Raw genomic sequence first — 16,916 nt, forward strand, 5'->3', positions numbered from 1 at the left:
TGTCCATTTGTGCCATTCGCCTCTATAAGCATTCCAAGTACTCTGATTACCTCTACCCTAGGGAAGATATGACCAGAGAGCTGCATAGTGCGAAGCACTATATTGATACCCGGAAGGGGGACCCAGCCATAGTTATTAGTAATAAGATAATTAAATCTTAATTTGAAGGTATTGGCAGTGAAGTCGGATGAAAATATTGAAGTCCCTACTGTGAAGAGCCTATTACCGTCTTAATTGAGATTCTCGGGATGCGTAACGGCGTAATGGCGGAGTGCTGAAATTGAACCGAATTGACCGGCGAAACCGAAGCGGCCGAGAGGGAAGCTTACAATCCGCGCAGGTTGCCAAAATGGCGTCTTTATTTCAGTCAACGATAACAGTGGTGTTAATTATCCTGGATTAAAAAAAGCTGCCTCTTTCGGAGAGCAATTTTTTACTTCAGCTATGCTTCATGAAATGTATAGATGAGAAATAAACATTATTACGGTGCTCGCTCCATTCTGGATGTTTCGAAGAGTGTGGCAGTTGCGTTAGTCGGCCTTATACGCTTTCGATTTCGCTGGCGATTTTCATTTCTGTGCAAAGATTAATTTTGGTCCCTTTTTAAAAGTTTCTCAAAGCGGTCGTGGACTCTTCGCCGGAAAGTTTGAGTTTGAGTTTATTCAACCACGTGACAAGTGCACGAAAATACAATGTATACGTGGTTTGGTGCGAAGGGAAAAAAGCTGCATTTCACAGCTTGACTGGCCCCTTCACCCAGAAAAAAATCTAAACTACAAATATACAAAAAAAAAGGCTTCGGTTCTCTTCCATTTGACGTCTGGCCGCCTGTCTCCTCAAATTCGTTATTCGCAGGGTTTTCGGACACGTTTTCTCGAAACACGCGGCATTAATGGCGTGTCGTGTAATATTTAGGGTCGGTTTAATGAGCCGAGTAGCATGATTTCGTCAAAGCTAATCTTTTTACAAATTGACACGTATTTTCTCATTGTGGTGAATTTCTATTGGCTGGCAGTTTCATAAAACAGACGGCCACTCTTCTAAGTGTTCGTCATCTTGTAAGACCGATGTGCATGACAGTACATGTATACGCCGTAAACTTTCGTTGTTTTTATCGTTCCGCGTGGATAAAGATAGATTACCTACTATTCGTATCTTTATTCATTGTCTCATTGTTCATTAAAAAAAAAAAAGAAGTGATACGTTCACCGAAATCTCGCGATAGCAGACAGCAATAGCCTGTATGCGGCTTTTCTCCGTCCATTCTGCTTGAGAGAATGTATCCGACGTCGCCTTTAATTTTATTCATAGTTTATTTGCGTCGTTAGGAAGTGACAGTGTTACTCGTCGTGGTATGAGTGGCTGAGGCGCGTAGCTGTTCAGCTCGAGAACGCGGGCTCGATTCTTAGCCACGGTGGCCGCATTTCGACGGAGACAAAATGCAAAAGCACTCGTGGGCTTCTATTTAGGTGCAATTTAAGTTGTTTAAAAGAAAAGTGTATCGCCAGTGCCTCCACCATATGGTTTACCTTATAATCATATCATGGTTTCGGCACGTAAAAGCTCAGCATTTTTTTGTAAACAACAATACTGTTAGCCACAAACATAGGAAGACAAGATGTATCGCAGCCTATGAACTGAGGGAAAGATAATTTATGGTGTTAATTATAAGTGCAACTGGAAATGAAGGTGGACAACACAACAACTTGCTTCCGGTGAGATGCGAATTCACAATGTGTTATCATTTGTTATATATTCAATTATATTCATATTAACGTAGTTGGGAGCTTCCAATTACTTGTACTTTTGAGTAATGTATTATTAATAGCCTTTTCAATACCTGCCAGTTTGAGCTTCACGAAAAAATTTTCACTCTATACTTGTGCTGCACGTACAAGTTCTGATCAATCGACCAGCCTGGGCAGGTCGATGGCAAGCAGCGCGAAGAAAATTCTTGATTTGTGGATGCATAATTTTTAAAAGACCTAACAGGTCACGAAAAAAAAAAAGACCTGTAGAGGCCGCTTTGTTCGCCCGAAGTTCTCAGGCTGCTGAAGAAAAGAGCTTTCTTTCCGTGTAATCCATTCCTCTTTGACGTCAGATGTAAAAGCGACAAAATATTTTATTAACGTTCGAGTAAGTTATGTCGCCTCCGCTATCGTGGAACAAGAGGAAGAGAGAGAGAAGAAGAAACGGTGTGGTCGATGTGTGGCCGGAGAGTAAAATGTGTTTGATGTACGAATGTGCTTGTCATCGTTAAATGAAAGTGATTTAGCTGGGCGTGTTCATTCTGTAGTTATATAGACCGAGACCGAATCAGTATTGAAGCGCCTATGTGCGGGCTTGGATGAAGTGATTCTTTACAGATCTAGGCGTGCATGTTTAAAAAGATCCTTGCTTTTTCCACCCTTGGCGCGTGGGCAGCGGCGGTGCGGAACCGCGTGCTGCCTTGTTTGTCGTGAGAGAGCCCTTAGTTTTGAGAAAGTTTCGGCTGGCGCAATGAACGCACCACGACGGCTTTCGTTCTGTCCGAACGCGGCGCGTGGCCATCTGCCGTAAAGCAGAAGCGTTTGAGAGGGATACCCGTGTTGATAAATTTCTTGATTCAATGTGTGACCTTGCAGTAGGACGTCGCCGCAGATGTCCGTCGCGCAGCTGCTGGCGCTTTGTTTCCGGCGCCATAGTGCATGCGAGGCAGCAGACACTTCCTGGAGGAGCCGCATTCGGACCCAAACAAACACGGCGGTGAAAGTGCAGTGGGAGACGACCCCTCCTGTGGAGATCGGAAGCGCGCCGCCGCCGCCGCCAGTGAAAGTTTTTTCCGCGCGCGACCTTGCTCCACTTCCGCGTCCCAGTGGCCCAGACTCGCGGGGCTGCTGCTCTCCTCCTCGGTGCGCGCGCGGCGACCCTCCTCGCCCGCGCGCTCTCCAACGCGCCGCGGCCGCCCATTGGCTGCCGCTTAGTAGGTCACCGCGCTCTTTTCTTCTCTCTACTTGTTTCTCCGGCGTTCTTTTTTGTTTGCCCCCAGGCCGCCTGCTAGCGCTTTTCTTTTTCATCGCCCCCCCTCCTCCCGTGCGTGGTTTTCTTTCCCTCGCTTTCCGGTCGCCGTGGTTCCTCTCGCTGCGTGCTACTTGTTGACTGCTGCGCGGCATTCACTATCGTTTGCCGCCGCGGCCCGACCGGCTGTGCGTCGCTCGTCGTCCCGCCCGTGCGCAACTTTGTGGTGCCCCCTCCCTCATCCGTCGGAGAACTACTGCGTCAAGTGCGCCGGCGTTCTGCCACTCGTGCTTGAGTCGTCCTCGCAGACGCGCGTTCGTGACGATTGTGTGCGCGCTTCTTCGGCTGCCATGCGCCTCCTGCCGGGTGGCTGACCCGCGCTGCGGCGAGATCGTCCCGTGCGCGCCAGTTCCCGTTAGTTGTGTCCGGGATTTGCGGGCGCGACCGCCGCCCACTGCTTTGGATTATTTTCGCGATCTCGCGACCCGCCCGCCGTCAAAATGATGTCCCCGTTCATGGACGGCTCTCCCTTCTTCTACTCCACTCCAGGCGCCGTGCTGAGCTCCTCGGGCCCGCCGCCCCAGCCGCCGCAGCACGGAGCCGCCGATGGCTACCCGGATGCTCCAGACACCAAGGAGGGCATCGAGGAACTGTGCCCCGTGTGTGGCGACAAGGTGTCCGGCTACCACTACGGTCTTCTCACGTGCGAATCGTGCAAGGGCTTCTTCAAACGCACTGTGCAGAACAAAAAAGTTTACACATGCGTGGCTGATCGCAGCTGCCACATTGACAAATCGCAGCGCAAGCGATGCCCCTTCTGTCGCTTCCAGAAGTGCCTCGACGTCGGCATGAAACTCGAAGGTGAGTCTGAACCTCTTGCCGCGGATCTGCCGCCGTAGCGCGTTGCTCATGGTCGCCAGGAGCGGCCGTGCGTTTGCGCGCCACGACCGGCTGAGATTCGCTATGTGTGCTTCGCGGCCTGTCGTCGCATGACGGCAGAGCCCACGCCGGAGGAAACCAGTTTCGCGCTGGCCTCCGTGCTTAGTCAGCGCACCTGCCGTCCTCATGCTTTACTTGCCACTGGCAAATCACGAAGGCGCCTTGTGGCCAAAGGAAATTCCTCTGGGTTGCCGGCAACAGAATGGCCTAGTGAGATGTTTTAGACATTTGCACAAGGTTCGGCGCACTTGTAAACGACGCTCTCCTCGTTATAGGTCCCGATAGAATACCTCGTCTTTACTAATTTATGCATATCAGCACACTACAACGCACTTGCCGCTGCTACTATCCCGCCCTTCCTTCGGTAGCTCTTTTTGTTAAAGTTCCAAATGGTAGTTAGTCGCGCTAGCTGCGCGCCTCGTAGCACCTACTGCGCTGTTCTTGGTTTGCGCGCACGCATGTGTGCTGTCTCCGCTGTTCAAACCTGGCGGCGCGGGGATGCAGAGGGCGCTGGCGCGCAGTGTTTCGCTTTCCCTCGTTTGCACCCATCGATCGCTCCCTCCAACTGCCCAGGGCTCGGGCCCAGAGCCCCTCTTGGCGCGACCTGAGCGCGGACGTGGCCTCTTTTCGTCCCTCCCTTGACCCACTTCCGGGGGCTCTTCGTTTTTACTGTGCGATTTGCTACGGACCCAAGGGTCGCAAGTGTCGGGCGGTGCCGGTCTCCCGGGTGCTTCGCAGTGTGATAGCCTTGCAGGGACTGGGCCTTCTAGTTCCATTCTATGTAGGGGACAAAACGTGTAGCTGAGTGACATTCGCAATTTTTCGCTTGCGTTCGAAGGCGTTTGGCTCGTTCTGCCACTCCGTTGCTGCGTCTGACTCATTGGCTAAAAGCGGCTGAGTGATGCAGAACGAGCTGTTCTTCGATCTCAATAATCCCACGATATCTGGCCAGTAAGTACTACAGTCAGTCGGGGCACCGTCATCAGATTTCCTTCGACCGCCGATTAGTTAAGAATGAAATGACCCACATCAGCGGCTACTCATGGACCTAATCTAACATCTAAGTGGAGGCAAAAAAAAAAAATCAAATCGTCGATATGAGATCTACCTCATCTATCGTCGCTGCTTGAGTCAGTGGTAGTGGTTTGACCAAAAGAAAGAAAAAAAAATTCCACGCGCATTTTTGTTCATCTTCCCGCGGTGCGAATATCATTTCATTTGCTACCGTAACTGCCAAGTGGATGTACGGCTTTCATTCGCCTATGCCTTACGCGGCAATTTTATTCTAATCCCGCCTCGAGGCATGCACTGGGCGGATAGTTAGCGGCCAGGTGTTCGGCGGCAGCAGGCCGGGGCCACGTGTTCGCGGAGCGAGGCCGACGCCTTATCGGCAGACCCGCTGCTCCGTTGTACGCCCCGCAGTGCTGCTGCACCTCTCGTCCCCACGTCGTTTAGTGGCCGCCGGCGAATTTAGTTCGCCCGATGAGCCTCTGCGAGTGTTGTATAGATGGAGGGATGCTGCGCATGCTTACACGTTGTCACATTCGCGGAATCGCCACATTATCGATCGCTTTAAGTCTGCTAAGTTAGGTGGTCCTGTGAAGAGAAGTGTGGAGTCGATTCGATGCACGCGAATGTATTTGGGGAGGTCGGAAAAGCCTAAAGTATGAGAAAGCATTGTCCGCTTGGCGTGCTTATAGCCTGTATAGCATGCTTACGCACGAGTACACAGAGCCGAGTAGTAGTGAATAGGTCGTTATAACTGTCTACTTGGGCGCGATCTTTGAGGCGTACTAAGGAACCAGTGGACGGATTGTGGAAGTTTATATCTGAGCCAGAAAGCATGAAATTGACACATTAGTTTTTAAGTGCTGGCTTTAGCGCTCAACTTCTCTGTTCGGCCGGCAACCCAGATGTCAAGCTCTATACGTTATTGGGTAAGCATTCGTCATATTGGTTTGAAGGCTAAGCTGGCTATCATTCTTGAAGGTAAATTTCCAGAGCCAAAGTAAAAACTATTCGCCTTCGTAGTAGATACCTGGTCAAAGGTAAGTGATTGTAATGCGAAGTGGACTAGACGTCAAAAGAGGAAAAGAAAAACAAACTTGTTGTTAGTTATTGAGATTACTTCTTTCGCCACTTCAAGCTAATACTCTGGAAGAGCGCATATGTTCGGTGTTCCTTGTGTCCTCGCCTGTACTAGCCACCGCCAAGATGTTCACATCGCCTTGGCCTGGAAGAGCGTTTTTTTTTTTCTTTCTCTTGAGCTGTATACTATTTAGATGGTTTAGCGTAACAAGCGAGCACGAATGTGTGACTCAGTTCTGGGTGTATGTAAATAAAATATAATAAATTAGGCACTTGCGAAAAATAAAGTTTCCCATTAGCAGCACCGTGGCATTAGGTGTTAAAGGGACCGCCAACTAACTTTCTTCGATCCAGTTTTTTTCCTGCGTGACGGGAAGCTTACCCTTTGTAGTGATCGTAGCTGCAGTAATTAATCCCAAGAGCTCGTAGTCATTTTATATTCAGTATTTTTCGATCTGAAAGGCTCTGAACGCGGTAGTGCCTTTTCATCTGGCAACGCTGAGTATTGACAGCGATGCCGGTATAGCCTTTCTGGTGGCTTATGCATGGTGTCATTGTTCGTATATCGCAGCATTTCCTGGACTAAGCGTAATCACGTTTATTCTGCACTTTACAGCTATTTTTGAAAATAACAAGCTGTTACAGTGAGACGGTGTGGCGAGCTTCCCTGCATTTCTACCGCGTTGCCAAGCCGAGTAATCAAAAACAGAAAGGCAGCGCCACTTTAATGCGTACTGCTAACGCAAGCTTCTGCGTCTACTTTTATAAAATATTACATTTGCTGTAAAGAATCAAACAATATTTCAGTACTGATCAATAAATTCTTGACCGTGTATATTAACGCATGGTCACGTGACAGGGCCTTAATGGTAGTTTATGTTTTTGCCACCAGAGACGCCACAGGCCATTTTTCGCGATTTCCAATGAAAAAGTAAAAATCCACTTGTCGCGAGAAAAGCAGGGTTGGTTTGAGTCACTATAAGGGACAATCTTTCCATCCGTGCAGTCAGCTCATTTCATGTTATAGGCAGTTGTTGGTTCCTTTAATGTCGGCTGCCGTCCCCTCAGGAAGCGAGCGCGCTCTGTGTCGCCATCTAGTGCTCAAAACCAGGGCTCCGGCGTCGTCGGTCTATTTTTGGGTCATTGCGTACAATGCGCACACCTCCTGCTGCTCATACTGATAGTGCGCCTTTATAGTGTTGCCCATGAAAGGCACATACCAAATCGTTGCGAAATTTGAGAAAAAATGACTGGCGCCACGTCCCCGCTTTTCAAAGGCCAAAGGCACATCAAATCAAGAATCCGTTCATTGGAGTGATGGTCGTTGAGATTCGATGCTGGGCTGAATCATTCAGCCAGTGCCGTTATTGCGCACTAGCTGCTTGCTGTTGTCGAATAATTAGGTGACGTTATATTTTTTAGCCTTTGACGCGGGGAGCCAGAACACTCAAAACCACACTTTTATGGCAAGTAATGATAAAACCGCTCTACACTGCATGACCGTTGCCCGTGCGAAAGTAAGGCATTCTGCCCGTAATGTTGTATTTGCTAAAACGATAGGGATAGTGAAGCTACAGTGGGTGAACAAGCAACATGAAAACAATAAACTTGGTGCATAGTGGCGGCTGGGCAAGGACGAACGCTTTATTTGCGTCTATCCGCCATTGTGGGTGTAGTTGTTACCGTGCAGTGTCGGAAGTGCGCGAATAGACGGACGCTCTTCTATAGGAGTGAGGTCGTCTAAAGTAGCATCTGGTTCTGGGGCGGAAACCACCAGCAATTACTATTTTAAAGTAACGTCAGTAATCCGATCATTGCGTCCTCGTTTGTATGTGGTGTGCTGAATTTATGTACAGTTGATTGATTGTTATGTCTGGTTTAACGTCCCAAAACCAACATATGAGAGACGCTGTAGTTGAGGGCTCCGGAAATTTCGACCACCTGGGGTTCTTTAATGAGCACCCAAATCTGAGCACACGGGCCTACAGCACTTTCGCCTCCATCGAAAATGCAACCCACGCAGCCGGGATTCGATCCCGCGACCTGCGGGTCAGTAGCCCAGTGTCTTAGCCCCTAGAATTTATGTACAATTGAGATCCTTAATTTAGAAGGAGGTGTACTGTTAAGCCTCCGTTGCTAATTTCCCATCTTACTTCTCTCTCTCTCTCTCTCTCTTTATTTGTTCTTCACCGCATGTGATTATACATAGTATGGTTAGAGGGCATCGTGATGTCTTCCTTTTCTTATTCATCGAAATGAAAATACGGAGTCTTTCTTGTTCGGTAAAACGGGGCACAAGGGATAGCGGTTCTTGTAGCTGTCTTGATCAGTCAGTAATTCTCAGGCATGCATTTAACACAGCGGGCATCTCAGTAATTGTATGAGTGAACGTCATTGCAGCTTAGGTACATAAGTTTCTCATTAATGGTAATGCGATTCGCAATCATCACTTATTGCTTCGTGTGTAACTTGTACAGCAACGTGACGCAACGTCATATTATTTCGCTGTCATAAGAGTGCGTCAATTGTTGAAGCTTATGCAGAACGGCTTCAGGAACGCGGCTGACACAGACGTCACTTCACTGACATCGCGAAGTGTTTCGTTTGCATATTACCGAAACTCAGGTAATTTAGAGAAAACGAAGTAGTATTAGGACCAATGTAAACGTACCCTATCCACCATGCATACAGAAGATTCTGCGCAGTATACCGAATGCGGTTTATCAGGTGCTCCTAAACCGTTTCGGTCCACCGTGTCTCAAAACTCTGTTGTCGCAGATCAAGTTGCGCGGCAAACCACCGCTGTCACTGGCTCCGTAACGGTTTTTCAGCGAGGCCGTGCTAAATGGTGCGCCACAGGGCCGAGCTGTCGCCTTTATGACGGGACTTGTCCTAGTTGAACCCCCACCTTTCGCTTGTCAAGCGTGAACCATGGTATCGAACAGTCTCTCTCACTCCTCCACAGGCGAGTATAGACACTGAGAGTTCTAGTCCGGAAATCTCCCCTCATCCACTGGTAACTTCTTCGATTATTTTGTTTTTGGTATAGCCTTTTGGTAAAAGCCGGTGGCTTTCGCTTTCTTGCTTGCAGCTCTGACGCGCCGATCATCTCTGCAGATCTTCGAAACTGGCATATGGACTCTTTCACGAAGCGATTTATCGTGATTGGCGCCAGGCCCCTCGTTGAAAGGGGCTGCGGTATATCAATATACACGCCAGCTTGAACTGCTGGTTTCGTCATGCGAGGGGAAACAAAACTCTGCATGCTCAGTATGTCCGGACCATTTAGAGAAGTGGTGCCCACGCGGCAAGCACTGTAGGCGTCGTCTTTTCGAAGCGGGCGCATGGAACTAATTTACGATTGTTTGTTTTTCTATATTCAGACTTATTTTCTCCACGTGGAAAAAAACGCAAGTGAATGCGATCCGTGTGTTCGGAGTCCAGAGAGACCACTTCGCGGGGAAGGAGACAGGCTTCGATTTATTTAGCCCCATTGCCGCGGGCCACTGTGGCGAGCAGCGTGGCCTGACCCGCGTCATTTTGTGCCTCGCGCTCGTCAGCACTGCCCTTACTTCGGCGCTTATTTAGGGGTGGTTTTCTTCAGGCGCAATTTCCGGTGGCTGAAGGAACGCCGTCGCGGCCAACTTGGTTTTGGCGGTCCTTACAGCGTCGTGCCTCCGTGCGTACCGAACCATCTCGTTTTCGAGATCGCTCTCTTGTCTTTCGTCTCCAAAGCCCGCGCGGTTCCGCTCCCCTTGTCGTCCTCGCGAGCGGACTCGTTTTGTTCCCGTGCGCGCGTTTCCACTTGGCTTGCTGGAGCAGCGGCGAACTGCTGCAATGCCCGCGCTTGCGTAACCACCAGCCGAGAAACAGGTTGTCTTTTCGCCCTCTCCGCTGGCCGAGCCAGCTGCGTCCCCCGTGTGTGTCCTCTGTGCACGCGCCCGAGGCGCGGCCCTTGAGGGCGAAGAAAACTCGCGGCCTGTCACTCACCGACGCGTGTGTCGAGATGGCGGTTTGCTGGCGGCCACACAGCTCGAGGACCTCCTCCTGCTATGACGTCGCCTCTCTCCCGCCTTCGATGCGAGAGCCGAAGCTCTAGATGTCGCCGAGGGGATCTTCTCGGGAACGTGGCAGCAGTATGCATGGAGACAATTCGTTGGCATTACGTTACACTGGATTGTTTGGAGGGGGGGCGGGGGGGGGGGGGTTGGAGTCGTTCTTAACTTTGGCAGCGCTGTCTGTGATTTCGTTCTGAGTATCACATACGCTCAGTTAATTTGTAGAGCCAGACTCGTATACCCGCAGCGGCAGCTGTGTGAATACCTAATGATCTGCAACAACAGATTCCGATGATTAGTGGTCAACCTCAGCTGAACCGAAAAAAAACACACGCAAAGTTTGATTACTCGTGGCCCCGTAACATTATGACACGATTTTAAACTGTTGATTGTGCAGCCCCAAATCTGTAAACAAGGTATGCGGAGGACATGGGAGAGGCAGTTGTAAACTGAAATATAAGTATTACAGCATCGCAATGGTTCCTTACCACTTTTTCAGTGGCTTAATCTTGCAGTATTCGTTGTAAACCTGCAATTTTCGCAATTGATATGCATTGTACCGTTCACTACCATGTGCGTCAATGTTGCACCGTTGGTCGAACAAGAAGCATCGCTTACTTTGCACCCGGAGCCGCGGTGTCGTCTGGCTGCTCAAGTTTTTTGAAAGCTTCAAACATGGTTCGCTAGAAGCATTCTTCTTGTTCGACAAATGAATTCAGTATCGTCGTAGCGCTGCCTTGGGGTGTTTTATTCAATCAGCGGGGCACATTTAATAACTGTATGGCCGTCGCGCTGTAGTGCGGTGACGCACCGGGGCGCGTTCCTGACCACCTACAAAGTTGTCTCGCCCAACTGTGCTGCACTTCGCGATGCTTCGTTCGACATGTTGTCGTAACCGTCCAGCATGGTAACCTTACATCTGCCTTCATTTCTACCCTCCCTACTTACGCAGGTGCACTGTCACGTGTGCGACTTAATTAACTTGAACGCGTTGGTGGTTTGAGTTCCATAGTACAGCCCACAGAATACAAACGAATTGAACCGAATGAGCATGCGTCACTACTATTCCTTCATGACGAATTTCATCTACCTATTATGCTCATTCTTCAGTGGCATCGAGTTGCTTATTACAATGACAAAATGGCGTCCGATTAACCGACGAAGAAGAGCCAGAAAGAGCGAAGTGAAAGAGATTGTTTCCTAAATGTGGCTTCCAATTTCGTTTGTAAACGCAATTATTGCATTCGTTACAGTGTGCACACATCAAGCTGAGCACTGTTTGAAGATTCGTGTTTTGAAATTTGTACAGTGAAGTTTGGAAGGTTGCTGTTTGCCGCATGTTCTGTTGAAGCCGCCTGACTTTGACTGATTGCATCATCGTTTCCGAAGAGAATTCGTGTATGTGAGGTGATTCATAGAATCGGCGTAGCGACATCACTTGTGCGTTCATAGCCGCAGTGATTGGTCTCCCGAGTGCCGTGTAGTAAAGGTATACGAAATGCGAGCGAGTCGCGGACCAGGATGCTGCCCCTCGGACCCTCAACACGAGAAACAGCACGAGCTCGTCAATCACACCGCCCGCCTTCCAGCTTGTAACTCTGTAGGTATAAAGTACGCTTCCTGTCGAACATGCCGTCAGGCTTTTGTTTGTGAAGGCCAATTGTATGTATGAGAAAATGTATGCGTGCATTCATACGATGAGGTAATAATAATAGCTGTTGGGGCTTAACGTCCCAAAACCACCAGATGATTATGAGTGACGCCGTAGTGGAGGGCTCCGGAAATTTCGACCATTTGGGGTTGTTCAACGTGCGCCTAAATTTAAGTGCGCGGGCCTCGAACATTATCGCATGCATCGGAAATGCGCCCGGAACCCGCGACCTGTGGGTCAGCAATTGAGCCCCATAACCAATAGACCACCGCTGCGGGTTGATACGATGATGAGGTGTGCGTACAAATTGCTGTTGGGGCACTTCCAGAAGACACTTTCCCACTTGCCCATGCAGCGCTTCAATTGAGGCACAAATATTTACTCGCTAAATTGGGGCGCAGCTCTTGATACTCCATATCTTGCTTTTTTTTAAATCACTCTTGGCGTTCTTCTATTGCCAGCCACGACTTGGCAACTTGCATATGAGGACGGGGTTCGGTCCAGTTACTCTGGCGCTGACAGGTGGCCCGAGCAGTGCAGCAAAGGAGCGGCGAGGAGGGAGAGCCTTCCGGCGGCGTTCCTTTCCCGGCCGGCTCTTTCGCGCGGCCGAGTGCAGCACACACCGGGCGGCCTTCTTCCGCGAGACGGCTGTTCTCCACTCTTGAACTTGGTAGCGGGTCCCTTGGCGCTGGTCCCGTTCGGTGGCCCGGATTGCTCGGCCCGACCGACTTCGTTGTCCGCTCCGCCGGCGACCCCCATTTCGCCAGGCAGCGTTCATTAATCGCCGCCTCATCGTCCCCGCAAAAGTGAAATGTCAACTGTCGGGGCGTACGGGGACGGGTCGGCTGCCGCGGTTATCCGGAGCGCCATTGTGCCTCTCTCTTCCTCCGTTTAGGGTCGACAGTATTCGGAATAATAGGCGATGTTGCTAACACTTCTGCGAAGGTATTGCGGCGCGTCGTGTCCACAGCTGCGCAGTGAATTTAGCGACCTCTTGCTGTGTTTGGGTCTTGATTGATACAAACAACTTGGCCTAGAAATATTAACACGCTACATGTGTGCTATTTCTTTATTGCTTCGTCTATTTGGGGAACATGCAATGCAAGTGGCAGAACGTAACACGAGTGCAGCACGTGTCCGTTTCATTAGTGTGCCTGCGTGAATTATGTGTGTGTGCCATGTTAACACTGTCTACATCGCCCCTCTTTTTTTTTCGCCGGAAGTACCACGCTGATTTGAGGAAGGTATAAAAGAAAAGCGGCGCTGTCAAAGAAAGAGGAGCTGACGATGCGACGTTATGACACCCCAGTTTTTCGTAATCATGAATGCCACGTACGAAATGCCCGACAAACCTGCGACGGCAGCAGGACGCCGTAGCCGCGTGGGGTCACTTGCTTTGTTTCTTCGATTCTTTATCCTCCGTTTTTTCTATTAATATTATTTTTGTCCGCGTCGTTGTTGTGGCTGCACTTCGCCAGCGATGGTTGTGTTGTGCCCATTAATAGCTCGTCGACTTTCCCGGCTCTAATCGAGGCTAATCGAGGCTGGGAGAGACAAGTTATCGAGAATCGTGCCGTTGCATACATCGTCGTTGATTTCGTTTTTAATGCTGAACATTTCTCAGTTGCACGGTGTCGCGCTTCGCAGTCGGCGGCGCCGTCCACACACCCACTGCGCATGCTCGCGTCTCGCGCTGGCCCAGGAAGACACCCGCAAAAAATGTCGCTCCTGGGGCCATTAAAGAATAAGACACAACCGGGCTTTCAGCAAGCCGAGCATGCGCACTGGGGGTGCGGGCCTCTCCCCTGTACACCTCTCTCTCGAGCCCGGGTGGTGTGTGTATATAAGCGGCGGAGCGCACGTTCGGAATTCAGTCAAGGGCGTCTTAACTTGGCTTTCGCTTGACTTGGCGCTTTGCTTGACTCGAGTAGATGCGATGGAAGCAACAGCGCCTTCAACCCGTAGTGGGACACAGTCCAACATCAGCGTCCCACCACTTGTAGAAGGCAACGCTCCTCTTTCATTCAATAAATAAGAATAATAAAGGGAAAATAACAATTTAGCATTCCCAAACCATACCCAATCACGCAGCGTTCGCGCGATAACCCCACCAGGTGCGGGCGGCTTTTTTTTTCCCTCTTTCTTTTTCCGTCTCATTTCTATATACCTTTGTTTAAGTAAGCTTTATGCAGTCGATAGGGTGGAGCGCCTCGGCAAGACAAAAAAAAAAGTTTTCTTCATTGACGTCGCCTGCGTTTCTTCATTGGCCGGCGGCTTTCGCTATCGCCACCTCCAGTATCTCCATTCGTTTCGCACCTCTGTTCTCACGGCCGGTTACAAGGGAACATTTTTCGCGAATACGCGAAGAAGAATAGCAACGGCTCTGCACAGGTTTAGCAGAGCCGTTGTCCGCTATCACTTCGGGTTAAATATTCATGCAGGTCTGGTGATGGTTCGAAAGCAAGCGCGGGTGACGGATTGCGTCGAGACGCATTCTGTGCGCTCCGGGTTTTGCTCTTCATCTCTCATGTGTTCACAAGCAGTGAGAACGCTGACGAAGCACCGGATTGCGCCTCTGAGCGATGCTTATCGGGTCGCTGTGCTTTCTGGCCAATACGTCCGAACCGGACGCGGCGCAATTGAGCGTGCATTGTAGGCCCATTTGCCGACGCTTCCGTCCGGTTTCAAAGCCCCGCGCGATTGCATCCCTTTTTCATAATTCATGGCAGCGGCTTCACGCAGTGCGCGGTTTGCTCAACGCTTTGCGATTGTCTCGGAAGCCAGGCTGAGGGCGAAGGTTAGAAGGCTATGGCAGCCCGGTCGACGAGATTATGTGTTCTATCTTCTTCTCTACTCTGGAAAAAAAAATGAAATTGAGGCTTGCCAATGAAATGATGACTTACCAGGTGAGATGTGTCGCAATAGGTGCGTCGCTAATCCTCGTAGGGCTGTTCTTCTATAGTGGCCGCCACGCAAGTGTAAGCTACCGTCACTCAGCTGACAACCGCGCAAATGATTGACGTAGACACATGCGCAGCTTTCATTCCTTACGCGCAAATACTTCAGAGTAGTACTATATGTTCCGTCGTTATATCCGCCATCGAATCAAGCGTGTGATTCGAAAGTTTTCGTGTACCGATTATGCGAGCCTGCCTATAGCATGCGCGCTGCAAATGTAGAAACGTAAGTGCATAACTATTATGTGTAGCTTCTGTAATGCTTAACTTTACAAACTTTCGTCGGTATGTACCATTCGCGATCCCTAACTAAATTTAGTGTCTTCATTGATCCAGTCGCCACTCACAGTGTACGTTTGCGAAGTTAACGACGTCCCTACATAACAAATAACCCAGGGATCGGAGTTGTGCCTCCTCCAACGGGTCTTACCCCCGTATTCACAAACGCTCCTCCACTCGACTTTCACCCTTCACTTGACAGAGTTGAGCACTGCGCCACCACTCGGCTCAAAATGACGCTGCGCTGCTCAAGAATCGCAGCAGACTATCGCTGATATGCAGTGACTTGCCGTGCCTAGAGATGGCGCTCCCATCGGCTTTCTCAAGTGAAGGCGAAGCGTTGAGTGAAGGGAAGTTCTAGAATACGGGGATTATTTCGCAGGAGCGTTCGGAGCGTGCTACGGCAAATGTGCCCTCTTTGGCTGGTTGCCGCGGTGACGCTGTCGAGCATTGGGATTCTGTGCAGCGAAGGGCGGACGAAGCGATGTTCCGACTGCGAGGCGCGCTCCTCGATGGCCCGCTTAGATTGCGCGCTAGTCGCTGTGTCGGGTGCGTGCGTTTGTGCAGCGCGCACCACAGGCACATCGGGGCGCGTGCAGCTTTCTACCGCGTGCTTGTGTATGTGTGCTGCGATTGCGGCGTACTGTGGGCACGCGCGCGACTCTCGGGGGCGATCACTGCATTTCCTTTTGTACCTCTGGCCTGTTTTGATGTTTTTTCGGCCCCCTTTTCCCCCCTCCCATACGTTGTCTTTGATTTGTCAATAGGGCCTATGCATATGTACGCCGCCCTGGCTTACTTATCCGTAAGCTTACGTCGTGATGAATGGGAACGCGCAATTCGCTCCGCTGGTCTTGCGTGCGGTGCCCTCGGGTTCAAGACAGTCAAGTCCCCCCCCCCCCCCCCCCCCCCACCTTTCCCACATGCGTAACTTGTCCCATGCCTGCTTGCCGAAGATCTCAGGCCTCTCTATCGCTCGGCGAGATATATAGTTGAAAGGCTGTTTGTCTTCTTCGTACGAAAGGGTTAGAAGGAGAGGGTGCTGATGTTGAGTGGTGCTCTCTCGCTTCTTTTGATCGCCATAGTTGGTTGTGCTACTATCCGTAGACGAACCAGCACCTAGTTGGCGGGCGAGCTCACGTTGCCCTCTGTAGTTTCTTTGTCTCTTTCTTATATATATATATATATATATATATATATATATATATATATATATATATATATATATATATATATATATATATATATATATACTTTTCAGAAACATTGCGCCTTTTCTCCAAGGCATGGTTGATTGCTTCTGCTGCATGATTGGCTGTTGTATCGAGTTGTGTGGGCGCGTTCGTACTCCAGGAGTGAGCTCACTCTGCTGACTCGTGTAGTGAGCAAACGCCCACCATAGAGCGGGCCCTCTCATTCTTATCGTCTCGCGGCCACTACCACTCGTTAGGTCCTATAAAAGAGCAGCCCTCAATGTGTAAGAGTGGCATACGCCGGCACAAGACTCTCTTCCCGGCACTGCAAAACGCCGGGCCCACGCGGAAGGCAGCTACTAAAGAAAAACGCAATTTCCGAGAACGCCGGAGGTCCGCCTTCCTGAGCGACTTCGCTTTCGTAGCGGCGGACGAGGAAACTGCGTGCTCGAAAGGGGGGCGAAAGTTACGTGGCGGCGTTACGTGAGTTCCGGCGGCGGAGGCGGCGTTGCGTCGACGGGAACAGCTGAGAGAGTGGCGCTGGAAAGCGGGGCTTGTCGCCCTCTCGGGCTTCCTCTCTCGCACCACTCTGCTGCTGCGGGCGGCGTCGCTATCCGGCGGGGACTATGCGGCGCTCAGCGGGTAGGCAGCGAGTGGGGCAGGCCGAAGTGGGCCAAGTGTGGAAATAATGTGCCGTCCGACCGTCAAGTGCAGGAGACTGGAACGAACCTGCCGCTCGCCCCGTTCCCTCTCT

At 50.4% G+C, this 16,916-nt stretch overlaps 1 protein-coding gene across 1 annotated transcript in view; it reads left to right on the forward strand.

The window, feature by feature from the left end:
* The window catches only part of ftz-f1 (ftz transcription factor 1), a 301,960-nt gene that overhangs the window by 161,675 nt on the left and 123,369 nt on the right, over positions 1–16,916 (forward strand). The window contains exon 2 of the mRNA XM_037414080.2: positions 3,547–3,858. Coding sequence (XP_037269977.2) covers positions 3,547–3,858 — 312 coding nt within the window. The remainder of the gene's footprint in view (positions 1–3,546; positions 3,859–16,916) is intronic.

Source organism: Rhipicephalus microplus, chromosome X (assembly GCF_043290135.1).
Source record: "Rhipicephalus microplus isolate Deutch F79 chromosome X, USDA_Rmic, whole genome shotgun sequence".
NCBI lineage: Eukaryota > Metazoa > Arthropoda > Arachnida > Ixodida > Ixodidae > Rhipicephalus > Rhipicephalus microplus.